General features: G+C 42.6%; 1 protein-coding gene across 3 annotated transcripts in view; it reads left to right on the top strand.

Moving 5' to 3' along the window:
- MEGF10 (multiple EGF like domains 10) overlaps positions 1-19,946 on the top strand; it is a 151,552-nt gene that overhangs the window by 45,894 nt on the left and 85,712 nt on the right. For all 3 annotated transcript variants that reach the window (XM_061553543.1, XM_061553546.1, XM_061553545.1), the window contains exons 3-5: positions 436-537; positions 679-779; positions 9,333-9,425. In XM_061553543.1, the coding sequence (XP_061409527.1) occupies positions 436-537; positions 679-779; positions 9,333-9,425 (296 nt within the window). The remainder of the gene's footprint in view (positions 1-435; positions 538-678; positions 780-9,332; positions 9,426-19,946) is intronic.

A 19,946-nucleotide genomic window follows, 5' to 3' on the forward strand; every position in this document is an offset into this window, starting at 1 on the left:
TTCGTTTCATCAGCATCAGCCATGATCTATTGACTGCTGGATGGAGAATTTCCCAAGCCGTGAATCATCAACCGGTCTAGCTTCTGAGCACAAACCGATATCATTGCGTTAAAAACATTGTGCCATAGACGTCTTCTTGGGCGTTTCCCACTTTGGTTGCCAATCTGCCATTAGTCTCGACCACCGGCTATTTTCCTTTTGTAGTGACGTGTCATGCCCAAGGCCCACTTACCTTTCTTAACAACCAAATATTACGTCTCAAACTCGTGTACGTTCTCTGAACGATGCTTAAGACTCAACTTACACACAAACGGACAGGGTGACACTAGTTCGTGAGGCCTACTTAATGTGCACAGGCGCTTACTCAAGCCTGGGTTTACACACGGGAGACTTGAGACCTTGTGTTTTGTTTCCCTTCCTGTCCTCCACGATCAGCTACGCGGTGACTGTGCAGGAGTCTTACGCGCACCCCTTCGACCAGGTGTACTACACCAGCTGCTCCGACATCCTCAACTGGTTCAAATGCACGCGGCACAGGTAAAGGCCACCGGCCGTGCAGCTCGCACGTGGCGCTTGGCACCAGCCGGCCTGGCGGGGCCATTCCCATTTTGCCACCAGAATGCGCAAGACCGGCCGTGTGTCCCCTGGTGCCACTGAGCCGGCGCGTGTCGTCCGCAGGATCAGCTACCGCACCGCGTACCGGCGCGGGGCTCGCACCATGTACCGCCGCAAATCCCAGTGCTGCCCCGGGTTCTACGAAAACGCCGATGCTTGCCTGCGTAAGTAGAACCTCGAAGTATGCCTCTTATTATATACACGTATTTTTATTTTTTTCTTCCCCCCCTGCTGGGACAAACAGAGCCACACCGGGGCCGTGCCAAGCCAGCCCGGTGCGGCTCGGGAGACGCCACCGCCGCTGACGTCACACGCAGTTAAACGAGTTTGAGACGCGTGCAGATGATGTCGTGACGCGGTGTAGTTTGTGACGTGGCACACAATCAATGATTGCGTCATTAGCCTCTCCTTGGCCCTGCTTGGCCCCGAGCCAAATTCAGATATCTTGTGAGGCCAGTGTATCACAGTTTAGTTCTGGCTCAGTTCAGCATATAGCCAGTAGCAAAACCCACCCGACCTGTGAGAGTCCACTATGCTCAGTGCAGATGTGCCATTTGAATTGGTTTATTTTCTTTTAAGCATGCGCAGTGAATGGTTACTGTCACTTGAATGCATGGTCTATTGACAATCGAGGGATTGGTTCTTCTCCACAGTTTGCCGAGGTAGACGAAACACGTTTGTTGATGTGCATGCGGGTGAAAGTTTGTGCCTGCGTGATATTTGAGTAACAGATGTGAAACCTGCATTGTGCATTGCACTGTTGATGGGAGGGAAACTACGGTTTGAAAATGCATTGCAGTCTCGTCTGGTCTATATATTTGCAAGTTTCTTTCATATCCACGGAAAACTCTGAACCCAATTAACTTGGCAAGTGAGAGGAATTGAGTGTCCATCTCTGAGTGGTTATTATGTTGTCCTTGTCAGGTCATTTAAGATGGTTTTTGAAAATTTTATGAATTGTTTCTGAGGCAGCAACGCAAAAAAAACGAGAATTGCTGAATATCTGCACAAGGGAAACTTGTCATGGCTCATTCAAAATGCATGTGGGTCATTTGGCACAGGTCTTAGTGTGGAACTTAAATACAAATGATCTCATTTTCAATCTTAAATAACATTTCATTATCATTCAGTCACATCATGGTTACCATATAGTCCATATTTACATCAGCTAAGTACTTCTGTACAGAAATAATAATTACAACGCATTCGGGAAAGATTACTGCAATATCTCAAATAATCTGCTTTTTTTGCCAGCTGCGTTATTGAAAAATGTTTACAGTTCACACATTATTTAGAAATCATTTTTTTAAGCTTGTTATTCCTGCTGATTTCAATTAAAGACGAATTGGAATTAAACATTATGTGTACGAACATTTAAAGTTAAAACCTAGGCCAATTAAAGCGTGTGTTATGCGCTAATGGCTCAACATTACGGCATTGCAATCTTTGTGCATTGTGTACAGTCGTCTCTCAGCCGCAATCCCATTCAATTTGCCGACTGGAATTCAATAAACGCAGTGAATGAGCTCCACTTTTTAATTGCAGCTCGTGTTTATCTCCTTTCATTCGCCATTCCAAGTATTTTGCATAAACGCCAGCACATAGTTGGAAACTTACACAGTCCAGGAGAACAAATGGCCCTTTCAACCATCCTCTCCTCCACCGTGTGCTTGTGCAGTTAGTACACCCATGTGAGAGAGTGTCCGAGAGAGTATATACATTTTTTTACGTGTTAATGTTTAATTTTAATCGTATTGACGACAATAATTTATGGTCACGGTCAATCTATCGCTTGATGAAGGCCCCCTCCCCTCGCTATATATGGGAGTTTGTTTTACGATATTTCACCATTCTGGTGAGGGCGGCTTGGGGAATGGAGGGCCTAGAACGGGTTCTGATATTGCTCGTCACTGACTTTAGCCGTGGCGGAGGATTCACGCTCAGGTCGTTGTGTTCACATATCGGTGCATGAACCACTGCTCCCCCCCCCCAACGTGCTTTTCCATTTTTAAATTGCAGAAGTTTTTTTCTTCTTGGTTCTTTCGGTAAAGAAGGGAAGTAATAAAATAATAAAAATAAAACATAATTATTTTTATTATAATTATTATAATTATTTTTATTATGTTTTATTTTTATTATTTAATTACTTCCCTTCTACGTGACTTTACCGAAAGAACCAAGAAGATGAATCCCTGCAGTCACGAAAGCTTTAAATCGAAAAATGCAGAAGTTTTGTTTTGGCTCAACTGCTTTTTGGCACGGTTGGCTACGTACGGTGCGAAAGAAGTTCAACATACATACATGCATAGCAAACTGAGCATGGGGCAGCTATAAATATAGTTCTCTGAGAGTAAATAGTTTTGTATGTATTATTTGCATGAAGTTGTAAGTGCTGGTGCAGTGGATTGCACACTGTGCTATGAATCCTGTGACCTGGGTGTTTGTTTTCCCGGTACCAGCTAATGTCAGTAGTGAGTGATGTCTGAATCAGTCCTTGGCCTCTACCCTTCAAAAATCCGCACTGACCAGAATGGTGAAGTATGGTCGAACAACCCCCATGACTATCACAGCATTGGGGATGTCATCAGGCCTTCAACCAGCAGTGACTTTACAATGGGATGCACATTTTTACAGGCACGAATCAAAGGGAGTTCTATAAAAACAGTTGCTTGGTAAAATTAATATACGTATTGAACTGAATAAGTAAAAAGTATACATTTGTAAGTTTCAAACTTTTTCAGTTCCATAGAAGGTTGAGTTTTAGCACACGGTTGATATATGATTTTGAGATTTCAAGCTGCCAAAATAACTTTGGCACTGCCAACGAGAAATGGAGAAACGATTAATCAAAAATAGCAATAGGCTGAGCTTTCAATAAAAGCTAAATTTACTAAAATGAAATGTATTATCGCTATCATAATTTCTCACACCTTCATGGGGGGAAAAAGGTTGAAGGGTGCAACAGACATTGGTGGGAATGGCCTGTGACTGATTGTGTCACAAAGTGTCCAGAATTTTGTCAAGACCCCACATTTTATGTTGGCTCTCGTTGGAAAAGTTTCAGAGATGCACCGCAAATGGCATTCGGTGTGTGCACATGCAATGTGTTGGCTTCCTCGCGCCTGAGCGAAATGTTCCTGACGACGAAACCTCATCAGACACATCACTCAAATAAAATAATCCACCTGACAATGGCAATGTGCTTTAGGACAGATTGACCCGCTTGCCGAGGAAGCCCGTTTAATTTTCGCTCTCACGCGTCCCACGGTACGTGACTGAGCGTACCCAGCCGTGTGAAGAACTCTGGCAGTTCACCTTCCAAGCAACGACGCAAGCATTACCAAGCATCCACATGGATGGATTAAATAAAAAAATGTCTTGCAAAGATATGATGATGGAACACTCTGTGGTCTGAATGAATGAATAGGCCCAATGGAAAACAGAGCAATGCCTATTATCCAAAGATACACCCTAATACCCCATGAATATTTACACTGCGCTGAGATTTATTGACTTAACATGGAAATGCTATTCTGTCGAAATATGCGGTGTGGAAAACAATCCTGATTAGTTTTTTTTGTAATATTGACATGTTTTTCACATTTGAAATGTCGACATTGAGACAAGGTGCAAACACCCGTTAAATTCAAACATTCGGTTGGTCTTAAGAAACCACTTTAATTTAAACTTCACTGCTAGATTAGTTTAATCAACTCTGGCATTATAAATCAAACTCAGTTTGTATTGATTTCCTGCAGGAGGGTATTCTTGTTTGATTATTTAATGTTTTGAGAGTTTTGTGCCCAAATATTTAAATTGGTTGGCACCAGATGAAGTCTAACAAGTCTTTAATTGCATCACGAGCACGTAGTGAATAAAGCCCTTAAAGTATGTTATTATAATTAGTATTATTGTATTACATGCATTTGAGTTACACTTCTTGTAATATCACTGCAATGACCCCATTAAAGCATGCAATATAAATATGAAGTAGCTAATATTACCAAAGGGATATCTGCAATAAAGCGAGACCAAAACAAAGAGCAAGCAACGGCATGGAACGCAACACGATGGGAATTAATTTCATTACATTGTAGCTCCATTGCTCCATAAAATATTGCTCTCTACATGGTGTAATTAAAGGCACCGGCTTTTCATTTTGTTTGGGTGTACATTAAAAAAAAGGTAAACTATTTATTTGCCGATGCCGCTGCATTTGCAGTGGTGCACAAGTGCGATTAACAAATAATGCAACGCATTCGTCAATAACACCGCCGTAAAAGGAACTATATATATTCGGTGACTTTTTTGCCTAAAACGTTGCCTATTATATTTATATCCTATGGTTCTTTCGGTAAAGTCACGTAGATAGAAATAATAACAATTAAATAATAAAAATAAAGGGAATAAAAATATCACGATGCAACACGATCGCAACACGAGCGCTCGTGTTGCGATCGAAACATCGTGATATTTGTATTCCCTTGATTTTTATTATTTAATTGTTATTTTTTCTATCTACGTGACTTCACCGAAAGAACCGTAGAATATTAATTCTTGCAGTCACGAAAGTTTTAAGTCAAAATATTCCATGTATTTTTCTCATTTTAAGGCTCACCCGATTGTTGACAAACCTGCTAAATTAAAGGTAAAGGTGCAGCTCTGCAATTGCTTACTCACACCACTGCTGGATGAAAGGGCCTTCGCTGAAGTGTATTTGTGCCTACTTTTCCACGTCGGCCACATGTACTGGAAGAGGTTGGTAATAGCCACACTTTACCCCACCACACGCCACCTGTCTATTGATCGACTGTGGTGTGTACCCATTTATACTGCTGGGCGGACAGTGGCAGCGGGAGAGGATTTCGGAGCCTTGCGCCGTTGTTTCAACTGCCACGCCGGGTGATGGAATCTGACCGGTGACCTCCGAAATTGCCAGTCCAGTGCGCCAAACCATTACACCACGGTAGCATTCCGGGGCGATGTACGTGTCTTGTTCGATAAAGCATTGCTCCTTATGAACCCTATTTAAGGCACATGTCAATGCATACACACGCCTGCACAGCAAAGGCGTGTTCAATACACAAAGGCACAGAGATTGGTGTTCAAACCAGAAAACCTTTGACTCGGTCCAAGGTCTCATTGAGCCCAGAACCTCCGGCACAACCTGCAGCCCACGGGTGTTCAGGAGAATTACTAGGTAATCAAGTATGGGCATTTTAGTTTTTGGAGCATAATACCACTTTCACGTTTGAATCGATTGTTTATAATGATCGCTTACTTGTATTTCTGCTCGGCTGACGCATTTTTTTTAGATATAGCATTTCATTATTATGCTGTAAATGGTGAATGCTAATCTCCCAGCATTTACAATTTTGCTTTGGGATTTGTAAGCAATCATGCGTTTCCTTCCCCATGCGTATGTTTACACCTGGGGGTGATAGTGTCATGCGCTGAGTTAATCAAGATGTTGGTGGTGTTTTTTAAGCAGAGTGCAAATATTTGTGGATAAGCATGATCACACTCTCCAGAATATGAAGGAAATATGAAATAGGATCTCTTTTTCTGATCGGTTTTGTCCAATTTTTACGCATTTATATTTGACTCAAATACAGCACATTCGGTCCCGTTTGAACATTTACCAGTTGCGAATCGCGACAGAAAACAAAAGGTTAGAACGCCTACAAAACATCGCTCGCTCCTCCTTGACAAGAGCCATCGGAAATCTATCGGGGCGACTGTATTTGCCAAAAAACAAGCGTGAATGAGCACCCGCAGGAACTTTTCTATAAACACATCGCAATACACTTAGCAAGCTTTGAACTTTGGCCAACGGTTCTTTTACTTAAATTAAAGGGTTTTACCGTGTGCTTGCAGAGTCCTAATTGGGATGGCTCTCGGAAATTAAACCGAATCGTTATTCACTCTTTCCCAGCCAGCTGCTATTGAATTCCAGTGCTGACAGCCAATTGAGGTTATTGGATCGGTGATCTGTTAAAGCTTATAGACCCCGGCAAATGCCATGCATCTAATGTGACAATGCAACGGCTGCTCGTCCTATGTTGCCGGTCCTAAAGCCTTGTGGTGTAGCTTTTAAATAAATAATATCATGAAACATTAAACTTTCGTAATGACTGTCACGCTACAGGCTTTAATAAGTAAAACAGCACATTTTTACTTTCAGCCAAATGCAGGGTAAGTGGCTGCTTAATGTTTCCCGAAAGGCCTTTGTTACAATTACGTACCATATAGTATTGTGCATAACATATTGTGGCTTTATATCTACTTGAACATTTTTGTTTACTACTTTTTTCTCAAATTAGATTTTCAAAGCGGGGAGCAGATGCTAGGGTGCTTTTGTTAGGTGTTCGTTAAATTGCTGGGTGCGTATATGTTGTGAAATAATTCGGTAATGATTATGATAATGAACAGGCAATTTGGTTGGGTAAACGATTGTAAATACAGGCATTGCTCTAGGGACATCAACCTGGAGAGCATCATCATATTTCAAAATGTGTAGGGGTTTTGGATCCCTTACGTGTGATTTAGTGAATTTAATTATCTTGCAGCTTCCTGGCATAGGTAATAACCCGGTGCATAAGGCAAACTCTGGCCTGGACAGATTCAGCCGACACTAAAATCCTACAATTCGTGATATTGCGTTCCTATTCAAATCATCACTGCGTTCCCCCCCACTCCCCACCCAAAAAATGCGTAGCATAATTGAACATAATCTCTCCATGTATTTCAAAGTCTAATTTTCCTCCCTGGTTTTCCTTTAGGCTCAAGTTTGTGGGTGCATTTCCTCAGTCCTAGTAAAAAATGTTCAGGTGCAAGGGGGTGAAAACCCCCATTTTATATTTAGTGCCATGAAAAAAAATTCCCAAAAGTATGCATTCTTAATGCTGCCTTTTAAAGGAATGATGGGCAGTGGGTCGAGAGAATGTGTAGGCATGAGAATGGACCAAAAGTGGAACATTTCTCGTCTCTCTGGGTTTTATGGGAAAACAACCGTTGTGTGTGTGCACTTCTTAGAAAATAGCGATAAACAAAACTCTAAGAGCCAATAAATACGTGCTTAAAATTGATGGTGAACAAAAATCCTCACCACAACAGAGCAGCTATCTTATGAAACAATTCCCAGACTGTGTTATTTATCTTAATTAATTTGTTAAGGGCATGGGCTGACAACTACACAGACATGGCCTCAAGGGTCGAAAGCAACACTTTGAATTCTTAAGGAAACCGTTTTTTGGCTTTTTCGTCTCGCGAGAGCTGACTGGATCATATTGACTTGTGGCCTGCCTGTGAGATTTGTGGTGACATTCCAATATGTTTAGCCCAAGATTGTTGACACACAATGCTGCTTTATGAAAAGTGGATGCTGCTGTGGTGTCGGTGAGCACCACCGTTCGACTTGCAAACCAGAGATCACCAGTTGAATTGGTTCTCCTGGAGTAGCAATTGAAATAATAGCAAATTTCTTAATTGTCACCCCCACCCAGCAGTATCAATGGGGGTATGCCACACTTAGTCGACTGGCAAAGTTGTGTTTGGTGGAGTATAGTGGGGGGGGGGGGGGGGGGGGTACTCCCATGTCTTCCGAGACATCTGGTCAGTGTGGAGATAAAGGCCATATGCCCTTTAAAGAAGATCTTTTTATAATTCCTTCTAAAGGGTGCACCTGTACATATTTATAAGTCACTCATAAATACGTTTATAAATGAGCAAAAGGAATATTGCAAACATTCATGAAATTTTATTATAAATGTGTTTTACCACTGACTAATGGTACTATGTCAATATAAAACAATACATAAAATATACATGCAATGTACTTTGAGATATAATGAATAAATTGCGCAATTAATTAATTCCACAATTAATTTATGATGTTAATAATAAGGTTCACTGCTTTGATATTCCTCATTTTAACATTTATTGAACAGATTTGTTGAAGAAACATGATGCTAACTTGCATTGCTCATCTGGCTGGCATTGGCTTCAATTGGATCTGATAAATCTTGTATGCGTAAGAAGAGCTTAAAAGAGCAAACTTACTCATGGTTAATATAGTCAATCAGACGTGGAAAAGTACATCAAATTAGATCTGAACCATTACAATTTGGTAGTTCGGCTGCAAATTGATTGGGAAAATGAAACAATATTAAAAAAATGTTGCGTTTAGAAAGTAATAAATGAGCTGATTGCTTCATGAATATCCAGAATGATAGGCTGAGTTTATATATTTTTTTAAACTACTCTATGAGTGTAATGATGCTGCCCCGATGGTTCTCAGTGACTTTTAGCCCAGGCATCAATTTTTTTCATTGCCTACTTTTGTACGTTCTGAAGCGCTGTGATTCTTAAACAGACAAAGTCCATGTCAGTGGTGTGTGCTTTAAGGATTGGCAAAGAGCTGCAGCTTTTTTTTTATATATTGCAGTGGCCTGTAGATGACCCAGCCAAAAATGGCAATAAAAAGGCATTTCTCACTAATAAAATTGCTTCTTCATAATGTGCTCAAAAGTCATCCGGCTGCGATGTGCCCCCTCTCAACATACGTCCCCTTTGTGCACACATCCGTGTACTCTTACGGGTACCCTGAGAGGATAAAGCAGCCTTGCCTTTGCTCATCTGCCATGCCCCCCGCGTTGCTTAATAATGTGCACGCTTGTAATCGGTCTGCGCTCACGTATGCCGTTTGTTTTCCGCAGCTGAATGCACATCCCAATGTGTCCATGGAAGATGCGTCGCTCCTGACACGTGTCAGTGTGAACCTGGCTGGGGTGGGACAGATTGCTCTAGCGGTGAGTGAGCAACGCATACACTCTATCTTAAGTTATAAATACACACGCACACAGATGCACACACATGCATGCATATACACACACCCATACACAAAGACGAAAATCTCCCAGAATATCCTTAACAGACTGTTGAGGAAAGTGATGTTAGAATATAATACAAATGAAATTATCCCAGCTTCGTTGAGCAATGTTGTTAGCAAACACATACTTTATTTGTGTTTAACCATGTGAGAATGTGAGTATAACATACAGTGGGGTGGTGGCACCAGCACTTTGCCTGACCACCTGTCAAGACAGGTACCGATTTTAGGCCTAGTTGATCAAGTAATATCTCAGGCCAGCTTCATATTGGACTTATCGAATTAATGTTAAATTTTAGATGTAAGGGTGTGCCTTCCGTGGCTCAGAGGTCAGAGTGGACCATGCTGAGATGTTTGCTTTCAAAATCAGGCAGCCACCCGTGATTAAAACTGAATCCTCAAGTGTAATGAGTTGAAGGTCTCAGGCCAAGTCATCAATGACTGCGCACAAAAAACCCTATCATATGAAATTTTGCTTCGAAGGAGGTGGCCGATAGCTCAGAAGTCAGAGTGCTGCGTTGACAATGCTGACAACCTGTATTTGAATCCAGGCAGCCACATGCGATTAAACTGCTTCTCAAGTCTAGTACATTAATGGTCTTAGGTCAGTAACCAAAACTGTAGAATAAACCATCATATTCAATTTGGCTTTGCCCTTACATTGGTTAAATGCCAGCTCTGAGCATTAATAACATGGGTTTGACTGCCATGGGATGGCAGGAATGATGCAAATTGATGCCCTGTACTGTGGGGAGGCCACTTAAAGAGATTCCAGAGGTAGTTTTGTGATATCTGCTTCTGTGGGCCATTCTCTGTCATGTGGGTTGCACTGCTCTGTGAGATTTCCAAATGGATTATTCACCTCCTGGCATGATGCTGACAGCACAAATTGTGAAAAAAGACCCAAAAAAAGTTGGAAGAATAAACGGTTATTTTTCTTGGTGTCTTTAAATAAGTAAAAAGTGTCATAACCCGATGGAAGAACGTTTCATCAAAAAATTCATTCGTAAAATATCATTGGTGCTTCTGAAGACTTTCATATGCAACACACTCTTGTAAGAGCTAGACATGTCATAGCATCTTAGATTGTCATAAACACATATTTGCATCCACCGTAGTTTGTGCCTATGTAGGTGTAGATGAAGGAGAATTAAAGACAAGCCACAGTGCAATTATGGCCACGCAACCCAAACTTTGGACTTGTAGTCTGTGTTCCTTCAACTGAGGAAAAGCAAAACTACATGAGCTCTCTCCTGACGCCCTCTCATGGCAAGCAGACCTCGACATTGGCCTTTAGCTCCGAAACATATTTCCATACCCAAGAATAGAATGAATCAAAACAGATCGCATCTTCCTATGGTGATAGCCACTGTCTGCAGAGAGAAGGCAACTCAACGATACGAGCGTGCTGTCAGTAGATGCGCCCCGTCAACACGTGACCTCACCGTGACCATCCCCATCTTTCTTTCAAAAGCCATTAAGCAGAGTGGGATCATATTTTTTACCACGATTTGAATTTAGTTTCTTTCTTAATTTTATGATAAAATGTGTGTTTTCACTCTGGCCATCCAACTCGCTGATATGCCTTGTTTCTTTGTCAACTCCGTTGGAATGTTTCGGTGTGGAGCAGCACTTTCCAATGGCAATTTCAATTAAAAATGCTTTGCGTGCTTCATAGTCACTCGATGACAGGATACTGTTTTATGAGGATCTACCAGGAAGGGTAAAGAACTTCTGACACCAACAAGGAATTTAAGAAACCACATCGATCGTTTAACAGCTTGTGGTTCAAGGCTTGGCCTGCATCTCTCCACATCCAGCAGTCCGCCTCCTATGAACAATCATCTCAGGATTGCCTGTTTGTGGCTCACGGCAAGGCGTGAAGATGGCGTTCTTCAAGGCAGCCCGATCAAGCCTCCTTCTCCTCAGACAAGCAGTAGAAACATGGCTAATGGTGTTTGGGAGTTTTTTTGCCCACACCCTTCCTTCTGTTCAAATGATAAACCATCAAGGCTCACGACGCTTCAAGGCCCTCATGCAAGAGGCCTGGGAGTTACTGTCTAGGGCTGAGAACAGTGGGATCTCTGTCAGAGCATCCATCTTGTGGTAGTCGACAACACCGCGGCTGATCACCTCATCAAACATGGATAGACCGAGTAGACCGAGTGGGCGAGTGGACACATGACCTGTCCGTGTTCCAGGGTATCAACGTGCACTTTGGTCTCCTCTCCATCGATTTGTGCACATCAGACCACGAGCACTAACAGACAAGGTTCTGCTCGTGGACGAGGACTCCAAGAGCTCTGCAAGTGACGACTTCTCCTTTTGCTTTAGAGTTTCTCCTCAAAACCGTCTTTTTCTTCAATCCCCAGGCCTTCATATTCAGAGTTTCTTCGTCATTCTCATTCCCTTACTTGGTCCATCCCACACTTTCTACGTGTCTCTGTGTTCTGTGACGTTTGTTGCAATTTGGGTGCGTCACAACTGCTAGTTGTTGTAGTTGCATTGGATAGAGGGGGTATTTGGCTGCTATAAATTTCCACGTGAATAGCCATTTCGTTGAGCTATCATTTGTGGCCAGGTCACTTCTGAAAAAGAGCTAAACAGCTCAGTGGGCCTTACCTGCTAAAATACAAATTTCGTTGACAGTTTAGTTTCGAGTGTTATGCACACCACACCCAGCATTATTCGCAGCTTGCGGTGCGAGATTCTATAGGACAGTGCTCTGCTGTTGTTGATTGCTCCCAACTGTGCAAGGAGCTCCTGGTTCTCCAATCCACCAGAGATCTTCATCCACCCTTCTTGCCCGTTGCTGCAGTGGAACGATCCGCTTAACCAAGGAGGTCAGCTCCATCCAGATGTCAAGAGTGTTTCACTTGGCTGCCTCGAGATTGAGAGGAGGAAGTTCAATAATCCAGGTCTTTTAGAGCAGGTGCAGTCCCTCCTGCTCCATTCCAGAGAGCAGTTCGCGACAGGTGTCTACAGGAATCATTGGAGAGCATTCTGCCAATGGTGCATCAAGAAGGCTGCAAAACCCAATTACATGTGGCCTGCCGATAGTGGCTTAGCATCTACAGGAAGAGATCCACTGGGGCAAGCCAATTGCATCAATCAGGGTGTGTATCTCTACGTTATAGGCATATAATGCCCCTATTGAGTGTGCTTTAGTGCGACAGTCTCCCATCCTTGCCAGATTGCTGTGGGTCACATCATTGGACAGGTCTCCAAGGAAGACTTTGCTTGTGCTCTGAGATCTGCAGTTAGTGGTTCATGCTCTCACGAAGCTGCCATTTGAGCCATTGGCTACTGTGACGGAGAATATCTGAACTCTCAAGGTAGCATTCTTGCTCGTCACCACATAATATGAGAAATTCAAGCATTTGTTTGGTGAATGGCCTCTCATAATATCCCAACCAGAGAAGGTGGCTCTCTGTTCCTTGCTGAGGTCCCTTCGCAAAGCTGTTCCCATTCCACCTGAGGCAGGGGTTGCACTTTCCATGATTCTCTCACAAAAAACTTCATGACTGAGAGGTAAAGGCTCCACCATATCCTGGATGGGCGGAAGTTTCTACCTTCAGGGAAATTAATCTTTCAAATGAAGCAAATTATTTGGCCATCCTGCTTTAGCAGAGGTGCGCGAGCACAATTAACAAAAACAAATACTTTTTTAAACAATATTTTCATTTTACCAGGTAAGGCCCACTGATCTATGTCGCTCTTTTTCAGAAACGACCTGGCCACAAATGATAACACAACGAAGTGGCTTATGTCAAAATGTATTGCAGCCAAATACTCTAAACGCATGTTTCTAAATGTAAAGGGAAAAACCAGAGGACCCGTATAAAAATCCACGTGACCACGAGGAGAATATGCAAACTCCAAATATACAGCAGGTGTCGGGGTCGAACCCACGACCTCATGTATACCATGTGAGGGAGTTAACATCTCACCACATTCATCAATAACATTGTGGCCTTAAAATATATATGTGGAATTGCCAATATATCAGTCAATGACCCTTCTTCATAGCACATGGTATGCCAATTTTTACTTATATATATTTATGTTAAGGAAAAGTTGTCGATGAGTTTGTTGAATCTTGAGAGACGAGGGAGCAACGCAGATTGGATTAGCTTCATGAGTAAAGGAGCATCAGGTTCTCCAGGCTTTATATCCGGGCTCGAGTCAACTTGTAGTTAAGTCATTTAATCGCGTTACAGCAAAACGGCTGTTACCTACTTTAGGGACACTCAACGCACGCATTGTTAATTTCTTCTTTCCAGTAAGTAAATTGTGTTGAGTGCCCAGACACCCCTGACAGTTTTAGGTATGGCTAAGAGATGCGTACAATTCTGTACAAATATCATGGTATTTTTTGAGTCCACATTTTTCTCCTTTCACAAAGGTGGCATAAACGCTGATAATGCTGACGGAATCTTTAGCTACACAGCCGCGCAAAAACAGTTGGCTCAGGACCGAGTCGGTAGCCAGTATCTGCGTGGATTGAATATAAGTTATAGTACAGTAGACCTGCTAAGTGGGGGAGAGCGCCAACTTCACGGACCCTATCTGTCATCGAACCAATAACCACTGGGACCCATTTTATGGAAGGACAACTCCAACTTTTAAAATGTGGCTGCTCCCCTGCTCTTCTGGCAGAGTTTCTGCTTTGTGTGTGGCCTCTCTACCCGGTCTCTGCAGACAGCGTCTCGCACCGCGGGCAGACGCTACCTGCTTGGATTACACTGGTCAACACACGTTTTCTGGCATAAGGTATTCAAACGGTTTTAAGGTAATTTTGGGGTGCTGATTCCAAATCTGGCATCGGTTTTTGTCTATCACACCAGGTTTTTGAGATATCAATTATTGCATTTTCAATAAAAACTGCAGAAGAAAAATATTAAATAAATGTGGATATCTACATAAAATTATATTATAAACACACTATCCTAAAAATACAGCACCATATTTTAACACTAAAGCAGTCACTGACTCGCAACAACTTGCAATCATAAGTGACAGAGTTAATTTCGGGTAAAATCAATGAAAATGTGGTATGCCGATAGCATAAAAATGAGATGTGATAGAGCAAATCTGAGATCAGATTTGGAATCAGCACCCTGAAATTAGTCTAAAACAGCTGCAAAAATCCAGGCCAGAAAAAAATGTGTTTTTTTTTGTTGACCAGTGTTATCTGCACTCAATGCAGGGTGCCGAAACAGCATGGCAACAGCCAGTCTCTTACGAAAGTGGAAAATATCCTAATCTGGCATATCTCTTCGTGGCCAAATTTTGGTTGAGCCAAAATGGGAGCGATCTCGCTCCCAATTGCGCTTGGCCTGGTTGTGACGTCACGCTTCACGCAGAGTCGACAGCACTGCGACTGCCACTTAATCTCATGAGCTTGTTGCTGGGTTACTTTGACATTCAAGCACAATACTGGCGGGCAAACAAGATGTATTATTCACACGCGAAGATCAGCCGACGGAGGCAAAAATGCATGTAACTTGATGAATAAAGACGCCGTACAAATACGACGGTAGGGCTTTTCGACGGGTTGTGGTAGAGGGTGATCCTGATTTGGGTGATCGCTCAAGCACCGGTAACTCCAGCGCAGGTTTTGGGGCTCGTTATTATAGATTTTTTTTTTTACCTGCAAAAACAATAACCGACGCGATCGGTAGCCATGTTATTTGGTGTATCATTTGCAAGGATGAAAGAAAATATAATTTCAAGATTAATCAAAGGTGCCGCATGGGTGAAGTTAAATCACAATGTGAAAAACGGCATTGCTTTGGAGGTTATATGCGCCATTCAGTTCCACTTTTTTCTATAACAGAAAAGCACACCGCATTAATAATGGCAGAAAAATGCCAATAATAAAATTAGCAACGCATGATGGATGTATTAAAAAAACCTGACTCTCCGCCAAAGGGGAATCAACGCATTGCATAAAATGACCGTTTGATAATAGTGTGGTCTCGGCAAATGCATGAAAGAGGTAAACGCCATGATCGTTCCTCTCTACCGTAATCTGCCCCATCCCTTTGTCCCCCCCCCACCACCACCAACCTTTGCTGTAAGTCTGGCATAAGCTTGGGAAGCCTGCGGGTTTATTAGTGGCAAAAGGTACCGTCCCAGGAGGGTCAGTGTCGGCTGGATGCAAACATTGAGAATGGCAGACGGCCAGCAACAGAGAGGCTGGGCTATAACGCAACCTGCTTTCCCTCCCTTCTGCAACATCAGCCACTTGCCTCGCTTACATTGTGAGCCTTCAGGGAGTCCGTCTGCTTTTCTATTTTTTGTTACTTGACATGCCACAGTGAAACCCCTTTTATCCGTGCCGCTCGTATCTCCTCTTGCTATTTTCTGCACACCAAAATAAATCCACAGCAATTACTGTTATCCTTGCAACGATCATATATAACACATTCCTGCGGAGGGAGCTGGTAGGAACGTTGGTTTGCTCGGTCAATGGCCAGGGTCAACGGCGGCGTGGTGTATTCCGCAAATTTGGCCGACTGTGAGGGCGGGTGCAAGCCGGCGTGAGTAGGTTAAACTTTGAGTTTTATAAGGGCACCACGGGGTGACCAGCCCCTCCCCACCCAGCCCCACCCTCCCCACCCAGCCCCTCCCCTCCCCACCGTCCCCACCCAGCCCCTCCCCACCCTCCCCTCTCCACCCAGCCCCACCCCTCCCATTTTTGGATGCACGACGGACGGACGGACACAATAATCCCCTGTGGGCTGGTGTAACCAGGAGGTTCCTACCAGTAACGTCTGCTTTTATCTGCAGAGTGGTTGGTGCTGGCCTGTTGGGGACCCTGTGCAGAAATATTTTTTGGGAGCCCACTTTTCAATTTATAAAATCCAATTGATATGACAGAAGAGATATCGACAATAGATATATATTTTTGGAGATAGGCTGCAGGTGAGATTGACACGATCGAGAGTAGTTGGCTGTTGTATGTTCATTACCTTACCATGTTTATTACGATTTAAAGTTGAATTGATATTGGATACACTGTATTGTTTTAATGAATCGGGGACCCTTCAGTAGTTTTGGGATGCCCCATGCCACTACTGTATCTGCATTTAGCCGAACGGATAACAAATCATTTCCATGACTAAATGTGGATAATAGGATCCACTAATATATAGCCCATTGCAAACGAATAGCTGCAAAATTAACATTCAAAAAGATATGAATTCAAACCATGCGACAAGAGGTAGTTCGTTTATCCAGGTGCATATAGAGGGGTGTTTTATTATTTTTGGAATTGCCACTGATTTCTTGCTCAAAGGAGCATTGAGGCAGTGCTCGTCTTCTGTTTACAGCTCTGAGCCAGTGGTGGACATTCCACATTCCTATGGCGGGGATGATCTCCATGTATGTTTGTATATTGAACTTTTTCGCACCATATGTAGCCAACCATGCTCATCGGAGGTGCGGGAAAGACAACCACTGTTGACCTTCCCATTAAGTGATACTCATTGTATTGACCCCACAGGGATGATTTGCTGATTTAACCGCCAACCAGGAATTGAACTGTCAACCTTCCGATTGCGAGCCGCTTGCTTTACCGTTGAGCCACCCGGCAACATGAACATTGCGATAAAAACGAATCAGATGTGATTAATTTAATAATGTAATGATCATACAATAATAACAATTATTCAGATTGCCAACAACTTAGCAAGTTATAACATTATTTTCTCTCACGAACAGAATTGGTTGAATGACACAAACAAAATAGAAGAATACACTAGTGTTTGAAGCAAGGTTTGTGCCAAATTCAAAATCAATACTGTACTGGAGAACATATATTGACTTATCCTGCTCGAGTGTTGATTTATTTGTGATGCTAATGCAATTGTTGTCATTGTTCAGGCTGAGTCGCCTTAAAAAACTACATGAGTCATTTTGGAGGTTGCACGCCTCATTTCTGGAATAGGTTTCAATTAAGACATGAGACTGTGCATTGATTCATTGATTCAAACGATTCCGACTCTCTATGATGCATAACATTGAATCGTGCGTATAATATTAGATTATTTCACGTTTTGCTGAAATCATCGGCAAATATTTTTTTTTTACAAACGAGACAGGAAAAGAGACAGACATTGAAATGGCGAAGGTAAGACCGCAAATAATCGCATTTTTAACAATTCCACAATAGTTCTGTGGCGAGGCTTTCTTGGCTGCACTGATCACAAATTGAGAATCACATGCTGTCAAACGTGGTCGGAAAGAGCACCAATTGTATTTACCTTTCAACTCGCTCAACTTCCTTGTAGCAAAACTAAAACTGCATTAGCAACGGTACACAAGTACCATGACAGATACAAATCCACACATTCATGAATAAATAACACTGCCACGTAAAGCAGGGACATGCGGTCAGGGAGGGCAGGGGAGACAGAGCCTCACCTGGCATACTCCAATGAAAATAGCTGTTACGAAAAGTAAACAAAAAATATTAAGATTTTTCCACTGATCTGTGTTATAAAGGTAATTTCTGTACGATAACAATCATTTTTATAGTCAAAATCGCCAAATTTGCGGAGCTCCGCTGCAAATACAGGAAGAGACGACGAGAGGTGAGGCAGTGACGAGCTCAGCCTCCCCTCTGATTGCGCAACCCCTCAGTAACTGGACGGAGCGCGGGCAATAAGCGCGTGCCTGTTACTATCTCAGTATGTCACCAATGTAATGTTTGTAGACCCCTTCATTTCATGCCTTCGCCTTCCATACTCCAGGTTATTTATTTCACGTATGTGTATAAAGATATTTAGGCTCGCTGGTCTCGTCATGAAACTGCAATGAAAAAGCACCAGGGGAGGCAGCTATCACATTTGCCTCACTGAGGGGGACGTGTCTAACACGCCCCCCTCCGTGTGTGAATCTGGCTCTGACACTAGTCAGTGCCTCCCCAGCCATTGACCTCACTGCACGTCACCGGCGTAAAGGACAGATGATGTTTTGGGAAATTGCACTTCCCTCTATTATTTCAGCTATTCTCCCAGAAAGGTCACCTGTTATACATTTTCTGTTCCTTTTTAGGGCCATTTTACTCACAGATGTGTTCCATTGATCAAGTTATTTAAATATATCCTTTCACCGAAGTACAGGCGATGCCCGTGCCACAGAGAACCACATGTGGGTATGGTGCTCCGGCTCTAAGCGTGAACAATGCATGATGGAAAAAATAACCGTGCGACTCTAAAAGGTCGAGCTAAAAAAAAGGTTGCTGCGTTTGCAACTGAGTAAATTATGAGCACCACACATGGAATGTCTTAGTGTTTTCTTGGAAGGATTAAGAGAAATGCAAGTTCACTTAAATTGATTGGTCAACGTTTACTCGATGGTAATTGATCACAAGAAATCTACTAATGAACTTGGAGTTCTATTACTGGGAATACAGTGGGGAGTTTTTTTTCTTTAGAGAAAGGCCCAGAGTGCAAATCTGTTTCTTGTAGAGATTTGTAAACGTTGTGAGTTTTTAGATTTTTATCTTTTTTTGTATCACGGTTTGCCGAGCACAGGGTCAAAAGGCCCAAAACACCAAAGCGGCTATGAGACAAACGGCACTATAAAAGTTGTAATAAATAAGAGTGTATACGTTTTTTTCTTCTTTATTTGAGCAAGGCTACATACGAAATTTGGAACATAGACGATGGGAGGGCATTCCAAAGTCGAGCAGTTTGAGGGGGAGAGGCAGAAGGTGGAGTGAGGTGACCTGCAGTTTTGGTGTATCTATCATTTGTGTGACAGTTTTAAAATTTTGTAACAATGTGAGTGTGGAAAATTATACAGTAGCATTTGGTCATCGTCTGTGATCTATGTGCACTGATATCAGCATTTTTCTCTGGCCAATAATGACTGTGTTCAGTTATGAAACGTTTTTAACCCCACGTCACTTTTCGCTTCCTGACAGCTTGGAGATTAAGCCAAGGCATTTACATATTTACTTATCTATTTATCTTAGCTTTGACAATTATGACGATAATCATTCTTGCCTGATTTTTTTGCAAGAAAAAAAACCCCACCCCGACGTGTAGAGTAAGCTTAAACGTGTCACATTCAAAACGCCCTAAGTGTTGGTACACAACACACAGCATGGGCACCATAATCCTGTTTTCATGCTTTCAACGCGACGCTGCACACAAGCCCAAAGAGCAGCAACTGCACGTTAACGGTGTCTTCCACATGCCACCGCGTGGCACGGCAGAATGTTTACGGGCACTAATCGCTTCTTTATGTTCCTGAGATTTTTGGTTTACTCTAGGATTTAGAACTTAAAATGTTGAGCATAGTGTCACGGTGTTTATGCTGGTGCCAACGTTTGTGATGTTATGGGAAGGGCACGTAACCGTTGTCTCCAAATACTAGGTTATAGTAAACAATTTTAAATCACAAGAAAGCTCACGTTTCTGGGCGG

This window comes from Lethenteron reissneri, chromosome 18 (assembly GCF_015708825.2).
Source record: "Lethenteron reissneri isolate LAM-NWPU_2019-01 chromosome 18, ASM1570882v1, whole genome shotgun sequence".
NCBI lineage: Eukaryota > Metazoa > Chordata > Hyperoartia > Petromyzontiformes > Petromyzontidae > Lethenteron > Lethenteron reissneri.